The sequence below is a fragment of the Muntiacus reevesi genome, chromosome 2 (genome assembly GCF_963930625.1).
Source record: "Muntiacus reevesi chromosome 2, mMunRee1.1, whole genome shotgun sequence".
NCBI classification, from domain to species: domain Eukaryota; kingdom Metazoa; phylum Chordata; class Mammalia; order Artiodactyla; family Cervidae; genus Muntiacus; species Muntiacus reevesi.
Window position 1 is genome coordinate 135,262,692 of NC_089250.1, and position 17,030 is coordinate 135,279,721.

The 17,030-nt window shown below is 42.7% G+C and overlaps 1 protein-coding gene across 1 annotated transcript; it reads right to left on the bottom strand.

Annotated features, from left to right (window-relative positions):
• Positions 1-7,068: 7,068 nt before the first annotated feature.
• On the bottom strand, positions 7,069-16,492 carry ANKRD1 (ankyrin repeat domain 1). Its single transcript, XM_065920005.1, has 9 exons — positions 16,382-16,492; positions 15,534-15,713; positions 14,499-14,636; positions 14,050-14,157; positions 12,479-12,577; positions 10,858-10,956; positions 10,652-10,750; positions 10,418-10,516; positions 7,069-7,904 (listed from the first exon to the last, which is right to left on the bottom strand). The coding sequence occupies exons 1-9, from the start codon at positions 16,406-16,408 to the stop codon at positions 7,794-7,796; spliced, it is 960 nt and encodes a 319-aa protein (XP_065776077.1). The 5' UTR covers positions 16,409-16,492; the 3' UTR covers positions 7,069-7,793.
• Positions 16,493-17,030: the final 538 nt, after the last annotated feature.

Below are 17,030 nucleotides of genomic sequence, written 5' to 3' on the forward strand. Positions count from 1 at the left end.
CTAGTGTTAGAAAAGTACAAGAAGGAAGGTACATTTCCAATGCATATTCCAGCGAGGTTTAACATTCTTGGCTTTTTTAAAGGAAATGATTCTAAAAAACAAATATGCAGCATGGCAAATACTGTTAGTGTCCATCCAGATTCTTTTTACCAGGTGGTACCCCCCTCCCCCACAGCTGCTGCAGATATTAGGTATTAATTGTTTACCCTCCCCCTCCCTCCGAGATTGTCCAGGGCTGATTGTCCCAGAAGTGCGCGGGAAGGTTTACCCCCACCCCTGGAGGCTGGCCCGTGGTGGACGCCTAATGCAGGGCATTACAGCTTGCCCTTCTGGTCTCTGTGGTGCACTTTATGCTTCTGAGCTCCCCATGGAACTAGGTTTAGGGGAGACTTCTGAAACCACATCTGTGCCCTTCTCCTGCCCTGTCCTGTTTCCCTCAGTCCCTTATAGAGCACTCTCAAGAAATCACACAAGAATCCTCAAGTGCCACTTCCAGGGAACCTGACATAATAGAAAATTGAGCAAAGAAGATTGACCCAGAAAAATGATCAACAAACCTGAAGATGCTGAACGTTTTTTTAGTAATCGGGAAAATCGTCAAAAATACATCTTTCCATTGCTGATTGGGTTGGAAAAATAAAAGATTATTTATAAAATGAGTATTTTGTTGATTGTGGGGAAAGGCTAAGAGATAATTTGATACCAACCTTATAGATACTTCTATAAATGTATTTCTTCAGAAATAACTGGTTAGGTGCAAAGGAGGCATGGGTAAGGATAGTCATTGCAACAATGTCTAAAATGGGAAAATGGAAGCAACCTAGATGCCCAATAATGATAGGATGAGTTAAACGATCCATTGTACATTGAAACAAGACTATCATTTATAAAAATGTCTAGAATAAGTTGTTCAATTGACAATAAAGTTATAAAGCTAAGTGTATGGTGCCCATATGTAATGTGCACAGAAGTAATCAGTGCCATGAAATTAGGGTTATAGGGAATGTTTGTTTTCTTCATTATTCATTTCCATAATTGGCTTATTAATGAGCATGTGTTGCTTGTTCAAGGGGAGAAGACATTTTTCATTTAGGAGGTAAAGGTAGCATGATAGATGTTATGACACGGAGAAAAAAATGTACAGCAGGAACACATGAGACTAAAAAGTCCCAGTAAGGATCAAGGATGCCTTCCTGGAGGATGAACAGCTACCCCGAAAGGGAGGAATGAGGGAAAATTATGCAGTAGGGTGGGAAGAAGAGCCTTCCAGAGGGGTGGCACAGTATATGAGAACAAAAGCTAGTGCCTAGATTTTTTTTAGAAACTGAAAATTCAGTTGAGTTGAAATTTACTGTTTAGCTAGGAAAGTCATGAGAAATAGATGAGAACAAAGAGTTAACAGCAGCCAGATTTCAAGAGTTTTAATAAGGCATTTTTATTTCATCCTGAGAGCAATGGGCAGTCACTGAAAATTTTTGTAGAGAAGAATGACCAGATTTGCATTTTAGAAAAATCGCTCTGGCTGCAACCTGAAGAACAGACTGGAGGAAAGTTAAACTGAGGCATTTGAGTAACCAGGGAGATAACAGTTTGAACTAGGAGTGGCCCCAAGGACAAGAGAAAGTGGACAGATAACAGAGCCCCTTAGGTAGTATTCTTGGTAAGCAGTCCTGTGGTTATTTGAAAGAGGGATGAGGCAAAGGGCAAGTCTACAACAACTTCCAAGACTCTCCATTGGCCAGTGGGACGTTCCCTTCACCGATAAAAGAACATAAGTGACAGACTGCAGGCAAAGAGCTGGCTCAGGTTGGAAAACAGCTTATAAATGTTGACCACCTGTGTGACAGAAACGAAGGTTTTGCCTCAAGTGTTTATCTTCTCAAGTAGCAAAGGTCACTGAGTTGCCCTTGTTATGATGAAACTTACTCCGTGTTGATTCTCATGCCCCCTACTTCCGTACTAGTTCAAATCTTTATATGCAGGAGCAAAAAAAGTGTTTTAAGCCCTTACTTCTTTACCTTCCAGTTCTTGTGGGGAAGGGAACTTGAGGAAGACATAGAAAACTTGGCCAGACAACAACACACCCAAGTTGTGCTGTGGGAGACGTCAGTGTAGCAAGGGAGATGCTGCCTGTGTAGTAGCTGCTTTGCTTAGAGTAAGTGGAGGGATCCTGAACCATAAGATCTGATGGGTTAGAGCCAGCAGGATTCCCTAGGGAGGGCAGAGGGTGGCAGAAGGGTATTGAGAGGGGAGGATATAACAGAATGAAGCTCCCGAGGCCCCCAGGAGGTGGATGCTACAAATTGTTCAGAGACCAGATAGAAAAGGCACAGAAATATTTCACACCATCCTCACAACTCCATGATCAGCTAACTGAAGGATCTTCTGGTTATGGATTGTGCCTGCACGCACTCAAAGGGTTTGACGACATAGCTGAGAGGTGATGAGTATCATACTATCTAAAGTGGTTTTTGGTAGGGGTACCAGTGCAGATGTTTTGCACTGGCCTTCAAACATTTCCGCAAGTGGCAAACTTCCCCTATAACCTTGCCCTTTTCTACATTCTCTCTGCTGCCTAGAACACCGTGCTTCAATAACTCCAGTTTATCCTTCAGACTCCACCGGGAAGATCCCCACCTCAAAGAAGTCTTTGTAGAAACTCCCTCCCCTGCCTCCTCCATCAAATGATGGGCCTCCGCAGCTTAGACTCTCAGCATGCTATGCTTGTTACTTCATTGTACTTACTGCAGATTGTTCAGTTCAGTCACTCAGTAGTGTCCGACTCTTTGCGACCCCATGAATCGCAGCACGCCAGGCCTCCCTGTCCATCACCAACTCCCGGAGTTTACCCAAACTCATGTCTATCGAGTCGGTGATGCCATCCAGCCATCTCATCCTCTGTTGTTCCCTTCTCCTCCTGTTCCCAATCCCTCCCAGCATCAGGGTCTTTTCCAATGAGTCAACACTTTGCATGAGGTGGCCAAAGTACTGGAGTTTCAGCTTCAGCATCAGTCCTTCCAATGAACACACAAGACTCATCTCTTTTAGGGTGGACTGGTTGGATCTCCTTGCCACCCAAGGGACTCTCAAGAGTCTTCTCCAACACCACAACATCAATTTTTCGGCACTCAGCTTTCTTCACAGTCCAACTCTCACATCCATACCTGACCACTGGAAAAACCATAGCCTTGACTAGATGGACCTTTGTTGGCAAAGTAATGTCTCTGCTTTTTATTATGCTATCTAGGTTGGTCATAACTTTCCTTCCAAGGAGTAGGTGTCTTTTAATTTCATGGCTGCAATCACCATCTTCAGTGATTTGGGGGCCCAGAAAAATAAAGTCTGACACTATTTCCACTGTTTCCCCATCTATTTCCCATGAAGTGATGGGACCAGATGCCATGATCTTAGTTTTCTGAATGTTGAGCTTTAAGCCAACTTTTTCACTCTCCTCTTTCACTTTCATCAAGAGGCTTTTTAGTTCCTCTTCACTTTATGTCATAAGGATGGTATTATCTGTATATCTGAGGTTATTGATATTTCTCCCGGCAGTCTTGAGTCCAGCTTGTGCTTCTTCCAGCCCAGCGTTTCTCATGAGGTACTCTGCATATAAGTTAAATAAGCAGGGTGACAATATATAGCCTTGACATACTCTTTTTCCTGTTTGGAACCAGTCTGTTGTTCCATATCCAGTTCTAACTGTTGCTTCCTGACCTGCATACAGGTTTCTCAAGAGGCAGGTCAGGTGGTCTGGTATTCTCATCTCTTTCAGAATTTTCCACAGTTGATTGTGATCTAACAGTCAAAGGCTTTGGCATAGTCAATAAAGCAGAAATAGATGTTTTCCTGGAACACTCTTGCTTTTTCGATGATCCAGTGGATGTTGGCAATTTGATCTCTGGTTCCTCTGCCTTTTCTAAAACCAGCTTGAACATCTGGAAGTTCATGGTTCACATATTACTGAAGACTGGCTTGGAGAATTTTGAGCATTACTAGCTTGTGAGATGAGTGCAATTGTGTGGTCATTTGAGCATTTTTGGCATTGCCTTTCTTTGGGATTGGAATGAAAACTGACCTTTTCCAGTCCCGTGGCCACTGCTGAGTTTTCCAAATTTGCTGGCATATTGAGTGCAGCACTTTCACAGCATCATCTTTCAGGATTTGAAATAACTCAACTGGAATTCCATCACCTCCACTAGGTTTGTTCGTAGTGATGCTTTCTAAGGCCCACTTGACTTCACATTCCAGGATGTCTGGCTCTAGGTGAGTGATCACACCATCTTGATTATCTGGGTTGTGAAGATGTTTTTTGTACAGCTCTTCTGTGTATTCTTGCCACCTCTTCTTAATATTTTCTGCTTCTGTTAGGTCCATACCATTTCTGTCCTTTATCAAACCCATCTTTGCATGAAATGTTCCCTTGGTATCCCTAATTTTCTCGAAGAGATCTCTAATCTAGGCAGAGACAAGCTACCACATGCCCGAGGTCAGGGGCAGCGGCCAAGTGGAGCTACCCCACCTCCAAGGAGCGGTGGCTGCGCAGGCGCAGGAGGACCAAGAGGAACTACTCCACGTTCAAGGTCAGGAAAGGCGGCCGTGAGGAGATAACCCTCGTCCAAGGTAAGGAGCAGAGGCTGCATCTTGCTGGAGCAGCCGTAAAGAGATACCCCAAGTCCAAGGTAAGAGAACAAGGTAAGAGAAACTCAAGTAAGACAGTAGGTGTTGCAGGAGGGCATCAGAGGGCAGACACACTGAAACCATAATCATAGTTAACTAGCCAATCTGATCACACGGACCACGGTCTTGTCTAACTCAATGAAACTAAGCCATGCCGTGAGGGGCCACCCAAGACGGTCAGGTCATGGTAGAGAGGTCTGACAGAATGGGGTCCACTGGAGAAGGGAATGGCAAACCACTTCAGTATTCTTGCCTTGAGAACCCCATGAACAGTATGAAAAGGTAAAATGATAGGACACTGAAAGAGGAACTCCCCAGGTCGGTAGGTGCCCAATGTGCTACTGGAGATCAGTGGAGAAATAACTCCAGAAAGAATGAAGGGATGGAGCCAAAGCAAAAACAATACCCAGTTGTGGATGGGACTGGTGATAGAAGCCAGGTCCGATGCTATAAAGAGCAATATTGCATAGGAACCTGGAATGTTAGGTCCATGAATCAAGGCAAATTGGAAGTGGTCAAACAGGAGATGGCAAGAGTGAATGTCGACATTCTAGGAATCAGCCAACTAAAATGTACTGGAATGGGTGAATTTAACTCAGATGACCATTATATCTACCACTGTGGGCAGGAATCCCTTAGAAGAAATGGAGTAGCCATGATGGTCAACAAGACAGTCTTAAATGTGGTACTTGGATGCAATCTCAAAAAAATGACAGAATGATCTCTGTTTGTTTCCAAGGCAAACCATTCAATATCATGGTAATCCAAGTCTATGCCCCAACCAGTAAACACTGAAGAAGCTGAAGTTGAACGGTTCTATGAAGACCTATAAGACCTTTTAGAACTAACACCCAAAAAAGATGCCCTTTTCATTATAGGGGACTGGAATGCAAAAGTAGGAAGTCAAGAAACCCCTGGAGTAACAGGCACATTTGGCCTTGGAGTACGGAATGAAGCAGGGCAAAGGCTAATAGAGTTTTGCCAAGAGAACGCACTAGTCATAGCAAATACCCTCTTCCAAAAACACAAGAGAAGACTCTACACATGGACATCACCAGATGGTCAACACCGAAATCAGACTGATTATATTCTTTGCAGCCAAAGATGGAGAAGCTCTATACAGTCAGCAAAAACAAGACCGGGAGCTGACTGTGGCTCAGATCATGAACTCCTTATTGCCAAATTCAGACTTAAAGAAAGTAGGGAAAACCACTAGACCATTCAGGTATGACCTAAATCTAATCCCTTATGACTATGCAGTGGAAGTGAGAAATAGATTTAAGGGATTAGATTTGATAGAGTGCCCGATGAACTGTGGATGGAGGTTCATGACATTGTACAGGAGACAGGGATCAAGATCATTCCCATGGAAAAGAAACGCAAAAAGGCAAAATGGTTGTCTGAGGAGGCCTTACAAATAGCTGTGAAACGAAGAGAAGTGAAAAGCAAAGGAGAAAGGGAAAGATATTCCCATTTGAATGCAGAATTCCAAAGAATAGCAAGGAAAGATAAGAAAGCCTCCCTCAGCAATCAATGCAAAGAAATAGAGGAAAACTGCAGATTGTTACCATGTATTTATTTCTGTGATCACTTCTTTAATATTCCTAGGAAGTCCTAAGAATAGGGGGCTTCCCAGGTGGCTTGGTGGTAAAAATCCACTTGCTAATGCAGGAGATGAAGGTTGGATCCCTGGGTAAGGAAGATCCCCTAGAGAAGGAAATGGTAGCCCACTCCAGTATTCTTGCCTGGGAAATCCCATGACAGAGGATCCTGGCAGGTTACAGTCCATGGGGTCACAAAGAGTTGGACACGACTTAGCGACCAACAACAATCCCAGGAAGGCAGGCAGGAACAATCTGGTTTGCTCATCACAGGTCATAGCACCTGGCCTAGCATGTGATAAAATCGCTCTCTTTGTAGGTCAACAATCATTGGCCAGGTGCATTTTTTCTTGGGCAGCTTTGACATTAGTAGCTGGTGTCCACAATAATTGTTAAACCTCAGATTAGTTAAACCCCAGTGGGAACGTTTTAAGGAATCATTAACTTGTAGTAAACATTTTCCCCACCAGAGGTCCCTTTCTCCCCATCACTGGAGCCAAAGAGCTTAAACTCCTTGTGTATCTTCCTGGTTTTCATAGCCATGCTGCTCATTGAAGACTGGTATACCACCACCTTTGCATTGCCCAGGGGCTTGTCAGTAATGCAGAATCTCAGGCCCACCCACACTGGAGGAATCAGAATCTGCATTTTAACAAGATTCTCAGGTGATCTGTGTACACATGCAATACTGCGAAGTACAGTTGTACAGAACATTCATAATCTGAAAAGCTTGGAAGACAAAACCCCATCTAAATGGCCTTTCCACCAGACTTAAACAAGGAAAGAGGTTTAGAATCTGCTTTTATTATGAATATAAAATATACATACAACATAATATACATTTACACATTTACAATTTGCAGTTAGTTTCACTTTTTTGAGCACATTTGGTTCTGCACGGCCCAGTGGCCCATGTTCCTTCCACTTACACTCAAGACATTCTCTTCACCTTGGTACATACTTGGTAAGAAATACCAAGCCCAGGCGTCAAATGGCCAGCTTTACTGTCTTCACAGAATCACTTTCATCTTGTTTCCCCTCTGTTCCTACAGGCTTTCCATGGCCTCAAACTTCAGCATTAAAAATGCAGGAGAAAAGAGGGCTGCAGTAATCCCCTTTGTCTTTCAAAATCACCTTGAAACATCTCACCTGAGCGAGGTGATACATCATAGGCATTGCTGGTTAATATGGTTTAAGAACTACCTATGGGGAGGCTCTGACGTGTCACATACAAACTAAGCTTGTTCACCAAATGAATGATCACAAAGGATCTGAGTATTGGTGGTATCACAGTAAATAAATAAATAAGTTAACTGGAATAAATACAAATAAATAGAGTGAGTTTCACTAAGGAAAATGCCAATGCCTACGTCCCTGTGCTCCAAACCTCATTAGGTGCCGCTTTACAACAGGTTGATAAACAGAAGCTGGATTTCTCTATGAGTCGCTCTTTGGGGCAACGCCTTCCATGTGCTGGTAAAGAGCAGCCAATGGAATCGTTCGTCATCACTTTTCTCAGAATGTTGCTATGCGAGAGGCTTTGTAGGAGTTCTCTTTGAGGCTGTCAAATATTGCTTTGGTTCCATTCTGCCAGTGTAGCACCAGATCCATCGGTGTCTTCCCAGCCTAATCAAAACAGAGGAGGGAATTTGACTTCCAGGTTGAAGACATCTATAAGTTCATCTCCTCTGTGTGTGTGTATTTGATGAGGTAATGGATAGGTGTATGTTACTGAGGTGTTTTATGTTTCCCAGTATGATTTGCAGTTTATATTCAAACCAGTCCTTTACTGTTTCTCATAGGAATGCTTTTGGCATTTCAAATTAGCAGATCAACAGTGTTTGTTTTTTTTTTGCCCCCCTGTGGGACTATCCCAGGTGTTGGTAAAAAATTCCTAGTCCCTTGACACTAAATAGCAAGCCTAAGCCAAATCATTCTGAAATTCAAAAGATGCCTCTGTACTTCTACAGTGTACTGCAGAATGGGCATGGAGAGGTAGCAGTATCTACATGGTCAAAAACCAGTTCCTGTCAGTTTGGAAAATGATTCCTGACTGATAAAAACTGGTGGGATATGAGCTGCTGCAACACCTTGGCTTAATTACACAGGTACCGCTCCAGGGAGTAGATTTTTCACAGTTGCTCAGAAGTTACAATGGGCTCTCCCAGGAAATTTATTTTTCTTAGAGATGATATCAATGATTTTTGAGACCGAAATTTTTTTACTTTATGTCTCAAGATATTTACAAAAGTTAAAATTATGTCACTTCTCAATTCTTGCCTTTCAATTTGAGAAGTCCTAAAATTTTCCATCTCTATCTATTCAGAAGTCTCTCTTTATCCCAGAGATTGTAAACTGGCAGCTTTGAGATGCAAATCAGTCTAGAGACCTGTTTTGGCCCAAACAGAGCTTAGATTTTTTAAAAATTGGAATTAATTGGCAATAGTTGGAAATTAAGAGATTTCCCAATTGAATCTGTGATCTCTCTGAAAAAAACTGGAAGGCTTGGCAGCACGATACCCATGGTTTCATGGAGCAAGAAGGGACTGGATTAGGGAAGGACCGCTACCTTCTATGCACAGAGCCTGCAGCCACCATAAAGTCATTTATGTGATCTGCCTGGGCCCTAGGCGGATTTGAGTTGGTGTCCCTGCAACCTTAATTTTGGACCTTCTCACCCTGTAGCATGTGCCCTGACGAACACTTATCAGCAGATGTGAAGACAGAGTTTGGGACAATGATACAATAATGATACAGTAGTGTATTGTTTACAGTTCCCTTCAAGATGGTGTCCAGTAACTTAGTAGTCTTTTTTGGAAATATCCATCCATTGGGTCAATGACATTCACAGTTCTAGAAACTTTATGCTGGGGTCTTACTGAAAATGCAGAGCTCTGAGGCCTATTTATATATTTAGGGCTATTTTCCCATGAATTCTTTAAACTCCTTTGTATTGAAATTTATCTCGTGATTCCCTGGCTACTTACACAGTCTCCCCAAATCTATATGCTTTTCACCTCTGCCTGAAAAAAAATTTATATTTTTGCAGCTTTGGGGGTTTTGTTGAATCTACTCTTTCTGATGGTTTAAATTATTTGATAAGATCAATCCTATATCAAGGATGAGGGGACGCTACTGTTAACACTTTCCCAACTCAAGCAGTCTCTATTTATTGCATTTATTTTGTTCCTGTCACCAGGACAGTTTTATTTATTTATTTTTTCTTTGGCATGATGAAGTATTCCTCTCAGTCTTATAGTAACACAGTAAGAGGAGGAAATGATTCACAGTAAAAGATGACTGGGTTTGTTTTTTTTTTTTTTCCCTTTCTTTGTAAAGTGATTCTCCAAGCCTCTTTCAAATTACTTCTTCAGTACTTTACACTCATTCCTCCCAGTGGTATTTTTAAAGCTTATATTAGATGATGCTTGACTAGGAATGGGGACCATGAGGAAAATCTGGTTACATTCCCTGGCTTACAGATGAAGCTAAATTAACATGTACTTGTAAAAGGGATTTATACAAGCATTTTTTGCGCCTAAATATAAGAAACTATTTTGAGGGATGTGCAGCTAAACCAAAGAGGAGAATGAATAGAAATTAGCTCAAAAATAAAGGCAAACGCATGGCTACCTCTGTAGGAAAATGGTAGCATTCATGCTGTTGTAAGAGGGGAAGGACTATTCACAATTACTCAGATTCAGTGTTGAATCATTTGAGTTCCTCGACCCTTGGCTGCACTGACCACTGTGGAATTTTCAAGAGCTTCAAGAATGGTGGGTGTCTTTATCCATGACTATTCCGGCCTAGCTCAACCAGGGATGGCCAAGGCAGACACTGCTTGTGTCTGTGAAGGTGGGTGGTTTGACCATCTTTTATTTTCAATACCAAATTCTGAAAGAATTCCTAAATACTGTGTTAGGCATTGAGGGCATAGGAGGCACTGTGGCTTCCCCATCTCTGATCAGGTGACCTGAGTCCTTGCCAAGGTCAGCAATATCCTTAAGGGAAGGAACGGGGCATTTAAATCATCAAAAGACCCCCGAAATGCTGCCGTTGTAAGGTTATTTTCAAGTATGTTAGCCATACTTCTGTTCATTAGAAAGTCGGCAAACAAGGCCCCTTTCCTGAGTACTTACACAGTTCTTGACGTTGAGGTCGGCGCCATACGTAATCAGGAGTCGGATCATCTTGTACCGATTCAGCCTCACTGCGTCATGCAAGGGGGTATCTCCTTCCTAGAGAACAGAGTGAACAGGCTAAAGGTGGGCCTGAGGCCAGGAAGTGGGTCCCGAAAGGGTGCCCAGCAGGGGTAGTGATCCCAAATGAATAAGTGAAGCTTTTAGGAGGCCAAACTCTGCCGGCCTACTCACCCGGTCTTTGGCGTTGAGGTCTGCCTCGCAGGCGATGAGATGCTCTGCGCACTCGTAGTGGCCAGTCCTCACCGCGACATGCAGCGCAGTGCTGAGCAACTATGAAATGGAAGAGCCCATTGGGTCCCTGGGCATGAGGACAGAGGGTGTCCCAGACCCCAACGCATGTGTGAAGGGGAGGAGGGGGACGGGCGTAGGAGAAATACCTTATCCCGCGCACTGATTTTGGCGCCTTTGTTCAGCAACAGTTTTAAGACATCGAGGCTTCCTCCGCGGCTTGCCCAGTGGATGGCTGTGGATTCAAGCTATACAGGGAAGGTAAGAGGACATGACTCAGTGGAAGAAGAACCGGGTCAGAGGAGTTAGTTCTTGGTTTCTAAGACCTAGGAATACCAGGTTTGCTAGGGCATCTGTGATGGCACTGAGCTGTCCTGGTCTAGGTTGCCAGTGCTAACTATTGTAGTTCAAGTCTCTTGCCAAATATTTTGGCAAAAAATGTGCGAACGTGAGTGTATGCTCTCCTGTGTATGTATCTGTGTGCGTGTTTGCATCATCAGGAGATTCTTAATAAACCTAATCTTTTTTAGAGAGGATAAGAACTAAAATGTACTGAGAATTTCCTGGTGCCCACATACTTCAGATGCACTGATGCTCCCAGCAACATTGTGAAGTGAGCGTTCCTGTGCTCATTTTGCAAATAAGAAAAAGGAGGCTCCAAACTATTCAAATTTTTTGCCCAAGGAAACACAGCTAGTAAGTGGCAGAAGAGTTATTCCAGCCCACAGTGTGCCTGGAACGTTTAACCACCTTTGCCAAATAAACTCAAAAGTTCTCGACAAATGTATGGATTTTAAAATTCTGGCAGAAAAGAAGTACTCCCTTCCAAAAGATATTCGTCTGGATCTGACACCTCTGCCTGTGTCCCAGTCGTCTTTTCCTCATCGCTTCCTGGTTCTCTGCTGTCATCTGTTCTAGCACACTGTCCTCTCCCCCCACCGTCACTGTTTGTGGTCACTGCACTTAATCTTGCTGGAAAGTTTGGTATATCCCTGGCCCTCCAAATATCATGCTCGTGAATTTTTGTGTCTTTCCACGCAAACTTTATATTTTGTTTCTTTGCTTGTTTTTCTGTGTGTGTAACTTCTGGATTCAGTTTTAGCCAAATCCTTTGGACTTTTCCAGTCCCTTTTCCACTCTGCTTGAAAAGTCAAATTGAGCTGTCTTTAAATAAATAAAGCATTTTTTTCCCCAGCTCAATCTTCATTTCATAGAATATGCTATATACTGGTCTGCATAGAAATCACAGTGGTTAAATTACTGAGATCTGAATAGCAGCTACCTCCCCATAGAAGCAATTCATTTTGTGTGCAGTCTAGCCCCAAATCTCACTGACGGCAATCAGCATCTATCAAATAAGGTGTGCAGCTAGAGAATTCTGAGATATTGCTGGCAGCCAAGGGTCAGGAACAGGTGGCCATGTATGATGGAAGGATGGGGATGCTGAAAAGCAAGTGTTGACTGTATTACTCCTCAGTAAGGCTACTGACTTGATAACGACCCAAGTCTTTGATGAGGATATTGAATTCTGTCCAACAGCTCTCGCTTCCTTCTTTTCCCAGAAATACTCCTTTTCAGTATGTATGGAAGATACTTTCCACATGACCTAGTCCCATCTCCCAACTTCCCTTTGTATGGAGAAATAAGCTTCTGTCTAGTTCTCTCAGATCAATTTTCAATACAATTGGCCCCATTTTTCATCGTAGGTTTTCTCAAGCTTCACATAGTCTGCTTACTTTGGCTCATTTCCAAACAAAGAGATATATTTACCATATCACGGAATTCAATCTGGGCTCCAGCTTCTATTAACTTCTCCACAATTGCCAAATGTCCTTCCAAGCATGCTCTGTGAAGAGCTGTCCGTTTATACTGTCAGAATAGAGATTTAAAAAAGAGTGAGAGAGAGCAATGCATATAAAAATGAGTATAAATCCTTTCTAAGAAATAGGAAGCTGGGGATTCTGATGACCTAGCTGATAGAAACTTGAGTTCTTCTTTATGAGTTAGAAATGTCAAATTTAGTAAAATTATCGACTAGAACAATTATTCTGCAACTGAGATTTGCATCTCAGTTTCTAAGTGATTAGAGGTCTTCATCGAGGTGTGTGGACTTAGATTCAAAACTACCTAAGTGCTGACGCTTCCCTTTCTTGTGTTTTGTGCCCTCATGATTTCTATAGTATTTGTCATGCAGTTCAGGCCATTTCCTTCCTTTGGTACTGCTGTTAGGTTGAATATCAGAAAGTATTCATTTTTCAGATAACGGGAGACATTTTTCTTTCAGCTTCAGAAACGATTCCCCATTTCAGTTCATAGGGGAAAGGAGTCAAAAAAGGATTAGTGATGTCTGATGAACTGGCTTCCAATAATGGATTAATGGGCTTCCCAGGTGGCTTCCTTGGTGGCTCAGAGGGTAAAGAATTCACCTGCAATGCAAGAGACCCAAGCTTGATCTCTGGGCCAGGAAGATCCGCTGGAGAAGGAAATGACTACCCACTCCACTATTCTTGTCTGGAATATCCCATGGACAGATGAACCTGGCAGGCTACAGTCCATGGGGTCGCAAAGAGTCAGACAGAACTGAGTGACTAACACTTTCACTTCAGGTGGCTCAGTGGTAAAGAATCTGCCTGCCAATGCAGGAAATACAGGAGGCAGCAGATACCATCTCTGCATCAGGAAGGTCCCCTGGAGAAGAAAATGGCAACCCACTACAGTATTTTGCCTGAAAAATCCCATGAACAGAGGAGCCTGGCGGACTACAGTCTGTGCAGTTGCAGAGTCAGACTACTGAGCTCACACGCAAATGGATTAATAGGCTCTTTGTGCTGGAACACTATTAGGCATTATTTCATTCCAATGCCCTTTCTTTTCAGGTAAGGAAACTGAGGTCCAGAAAATGCAGATTGGCTGCTAAGAATCAAATAAGCGAGTACTGATAGAACTGACACTTGAGCTCCGGACTAGAGATTCCCTGTATAGAGCTGATATATTTGGGTCCAGTCAAAGCTAATGCTAATAATACGTTTCTCCAGTCATGAGTGGTTGTTCCTGCCGTACTAAAAGTCTATCCCAAAGATCTCAAAATTAAAGACAAACTGAGAAAAGCAGTGGGAAGAATATGAGAGTGCAAAAAAATAATGCAATCCATAGCACTGATCCAGCATTTTCTTTTTCTGGCCCACTGCACTCCCCTGTTATGCTACTGGCATATGTGGCAACAGCTGGGGAGACAGTTTCAGGTGGATTGATTTCTGGCACCAGACTAGTAAGGCTGCAGTAAAGCATAAGAAACACAAAATTAACAAGCTGGATTTTGCAGTGCTTTGTATAAGCCTTACCTCATCACAGACATCTGGATTGTTCTTGTCTGACAAGAATTTTTCTACTACTGGCAGTTTATTCTCCAGGGCAGCTTTGAGAAACCTAGGCACATCCACAGGTTCTGTCTAAAGTAAAAAAAAAAAAAAAAAACAGTGTGAGAGTTACTATGGGCTTTCCAACATTCAGTCAAACCATCTACTGATAGTTATTTCCTTGTAGCCTAAGGCCGAGGGTTTCCCTGGTGGCTCAAACAATAAAGAATCTGCCTGCAATACAAGAGACCCAGGTTCAGTCTCTGGGTTAGGAAGATTCCCCTGAAGAAGGAAATGGTAACCCACTCCAGTATTCTTGCCCAGAGAATTCCATGGACAAAGGAGCCTGACGGGCTACAGTCCATGGGGTCGCAGAGTTGGACATGACTGAGTGACTAACTCCCACCCCCACAACATAACCAAGCAGCGCTTACCACGATTTCAGGTTCAGGTTCCTTTACAACTGGAACTTTTGTTTTCCTGTATTTTTTCCTTTTCTTCAGTTGAATGATTATTTCAAGATCTTCTAAATTTTCCAGTTTTGACCTTTGTTCTAGTTTTTTCTTCTTGAGCTAAAAAAGAAATCCGTGTTTCAAAATATGGTGAGTTCTACTGGCAAGCATTCTGGTTGTGTCAAAACAAAATCTGCAAGGTCTGAGCTCAGTATGTGAGCAGTTTGAACAAAAAGATTTAAAAAAATATTTATAATAAATCTTTGACTTGGATTTAGTGATTTCTTATTCAGGTATTTAGGGGTCAAATTTTTCAGCTAATTGCCTTTATCTTTACTTCCTTTGCTTGTAGCACCAGCTTCTTGTTGAAGAATCTAGTCTCTAAGTGATGATTTTGTAATTATTTCCAGAAACAAACCCCAGATTTCTGTAGAATTTTTTTTTTAGCATGCTCATGAATTTTTTTAATTGAAAAGACTTTACTAATAAGTTTCAAACTCTAAAATTTCAATGCCAGTGTCTTTTAGGTGGCTCACAGAGCAGGGCTCATGAAACAGACTGTCTTGGGACTGCATCTGTGGTTAGTAAGTAATGAAAACTCACCCAGCAACACACTTTGTCAACACAGAAAGTTGCCACAGTCAAACAATGATCCACGAACCACAAACCACATTATTGAGAAAAAAACTCTCCCTTCCTTGGGATTAATTAGACAATATAAGACATCAGAAATTCACTGGACTCTTTTCTTTTCTCTTTCCAAGCCTTTCAGTCAAAACACAGTCATAGACCATTCAGTGATTGATTCGGAATCCAGAGGTCATAGTCTTGCCAAAGAATTATTTTCTACAGCCTGTTCCATAGAAGTTGCTTCTTTATAAGTTAGAAATTGATAAAGAAATACCTTTGGAATGGTTGCATTTATTTGGTTTCTCTCTCTTCTCCTTCCTATCTGGCACCTCTGTGCTCTACACCATCCCCAACCTCCCACTAGTGAATTTCACAGAAGGCCCTTACCTCTGCCTCTCGCTGTTTCTCAGTTTCCCATTGTTGCTCCCCCAGGCTCACAAAGTGGGTGGGAAGTGTTTTCAGGTCTTCCTGCTTCTCTAAAGTGACAGCAGCTTCATATTCTCCATCTCTGAAGTCCTCAGGAAGGAACTCCCCAGCATCCCCGCTGCCATTCTTTTTCCCTGTAACCTACAAGAAAGAAGGTGGCAGCGTCAGAATAGCAGAGTCCGTCCTGGGGTCCTTCTCCATAAATGATGCTGCAGGAGGTCCCCCGGCCCTTCCTCCCTGCTGACAGTGGCTTCAGAGCAATGCACTCTCAGAGCTCAGGCTGTAATGCGCTGCCCCAGTGTTCCAGGAATACCTTCAGATGCTTGTTCTCTTGTATTGGTTAAATCAAGGTTTAGGTTAGGTTGATATGTTTAAATCTTCTTTTAATCCACTTAATCACATTTCTCCTAAGAAAATCCCAACCTCTTCCCCGCATCCCCACCAACGGTTTTAAAATTCTGTCATTTTCAGTACTTTTGATGTTCCCTTGCCTTCCTATAGTTTCCAGATATATATTGTTGCAATAGAACTTCTTCCCTAAGGCATTTTGATTACTGTACATGATTCCACACTTTAGTGATAAAAACCAAAGGAGAAGATAATAAATAGGGAATATGTAGAGAATTCATTACTGCCAGCTCCCTTTTTTGCAATTTTACTTATTTCATCACATAAATCAACCATTTTCCATATATGACATTTTCAGAATACCTGTGCATTATGTCTGAAAGAAAGGAGCATTTCAATTTTCAAATAAAAATCAAGGCTGCACCATTTTTCACTGCGTAAAAATAATGTACTTTACATACCAGCTCTTCTACCTTCAGAACCATCATGTTGACCCGAAGTTTGTCAGTCTGTTTTCCTCCTGAGGAATGAACCCTTGAGTTGCCCTGGGGAGCCCATCTGCTCCAGTGAGCTTATATAGCTAGAATTGGGTGAGATAATCTTCCAACCTGGGAACCCAAGTAACACCCCTGCACACCCCACCCCCGCCCCCCCTCCGCCACGAGGCCAACTCAGAGGCAGGTGAATTTTTCATTTCAGACTCAGTGTCTGGGAAGCAGGAGAGGGAGGGGATGACAAGTAACCCCGCTGAATATGTGAATCAGGAAGAAATGTGAGAGGGCCATTCCTTTGGCAGTGACCACACTGCTCAGCAATGCAAGTCATCCTATTTATCGGCGAGCCAGAGGACAGCTGTCTGTTAACATTGCGCCACACCGCTGCTCCTTTTCCTTCTTTGTCAGCTTTCATATGACTAACCCTATCAAGAAAATGTAAATGACCCGTGTATCACACCGCCAGTAATATCTTTCTGATAACCAGACTTATCAACACGTCACTTGGGGGAAGTGTTGCTTTAGGACATCCTATTCCCATGGGTAAACAGCCAGAGAGGAAAGGACCTAGGTCCTAATGTCCCTTGTCTATATCTGTTTGGAATCCTCTGGAGTG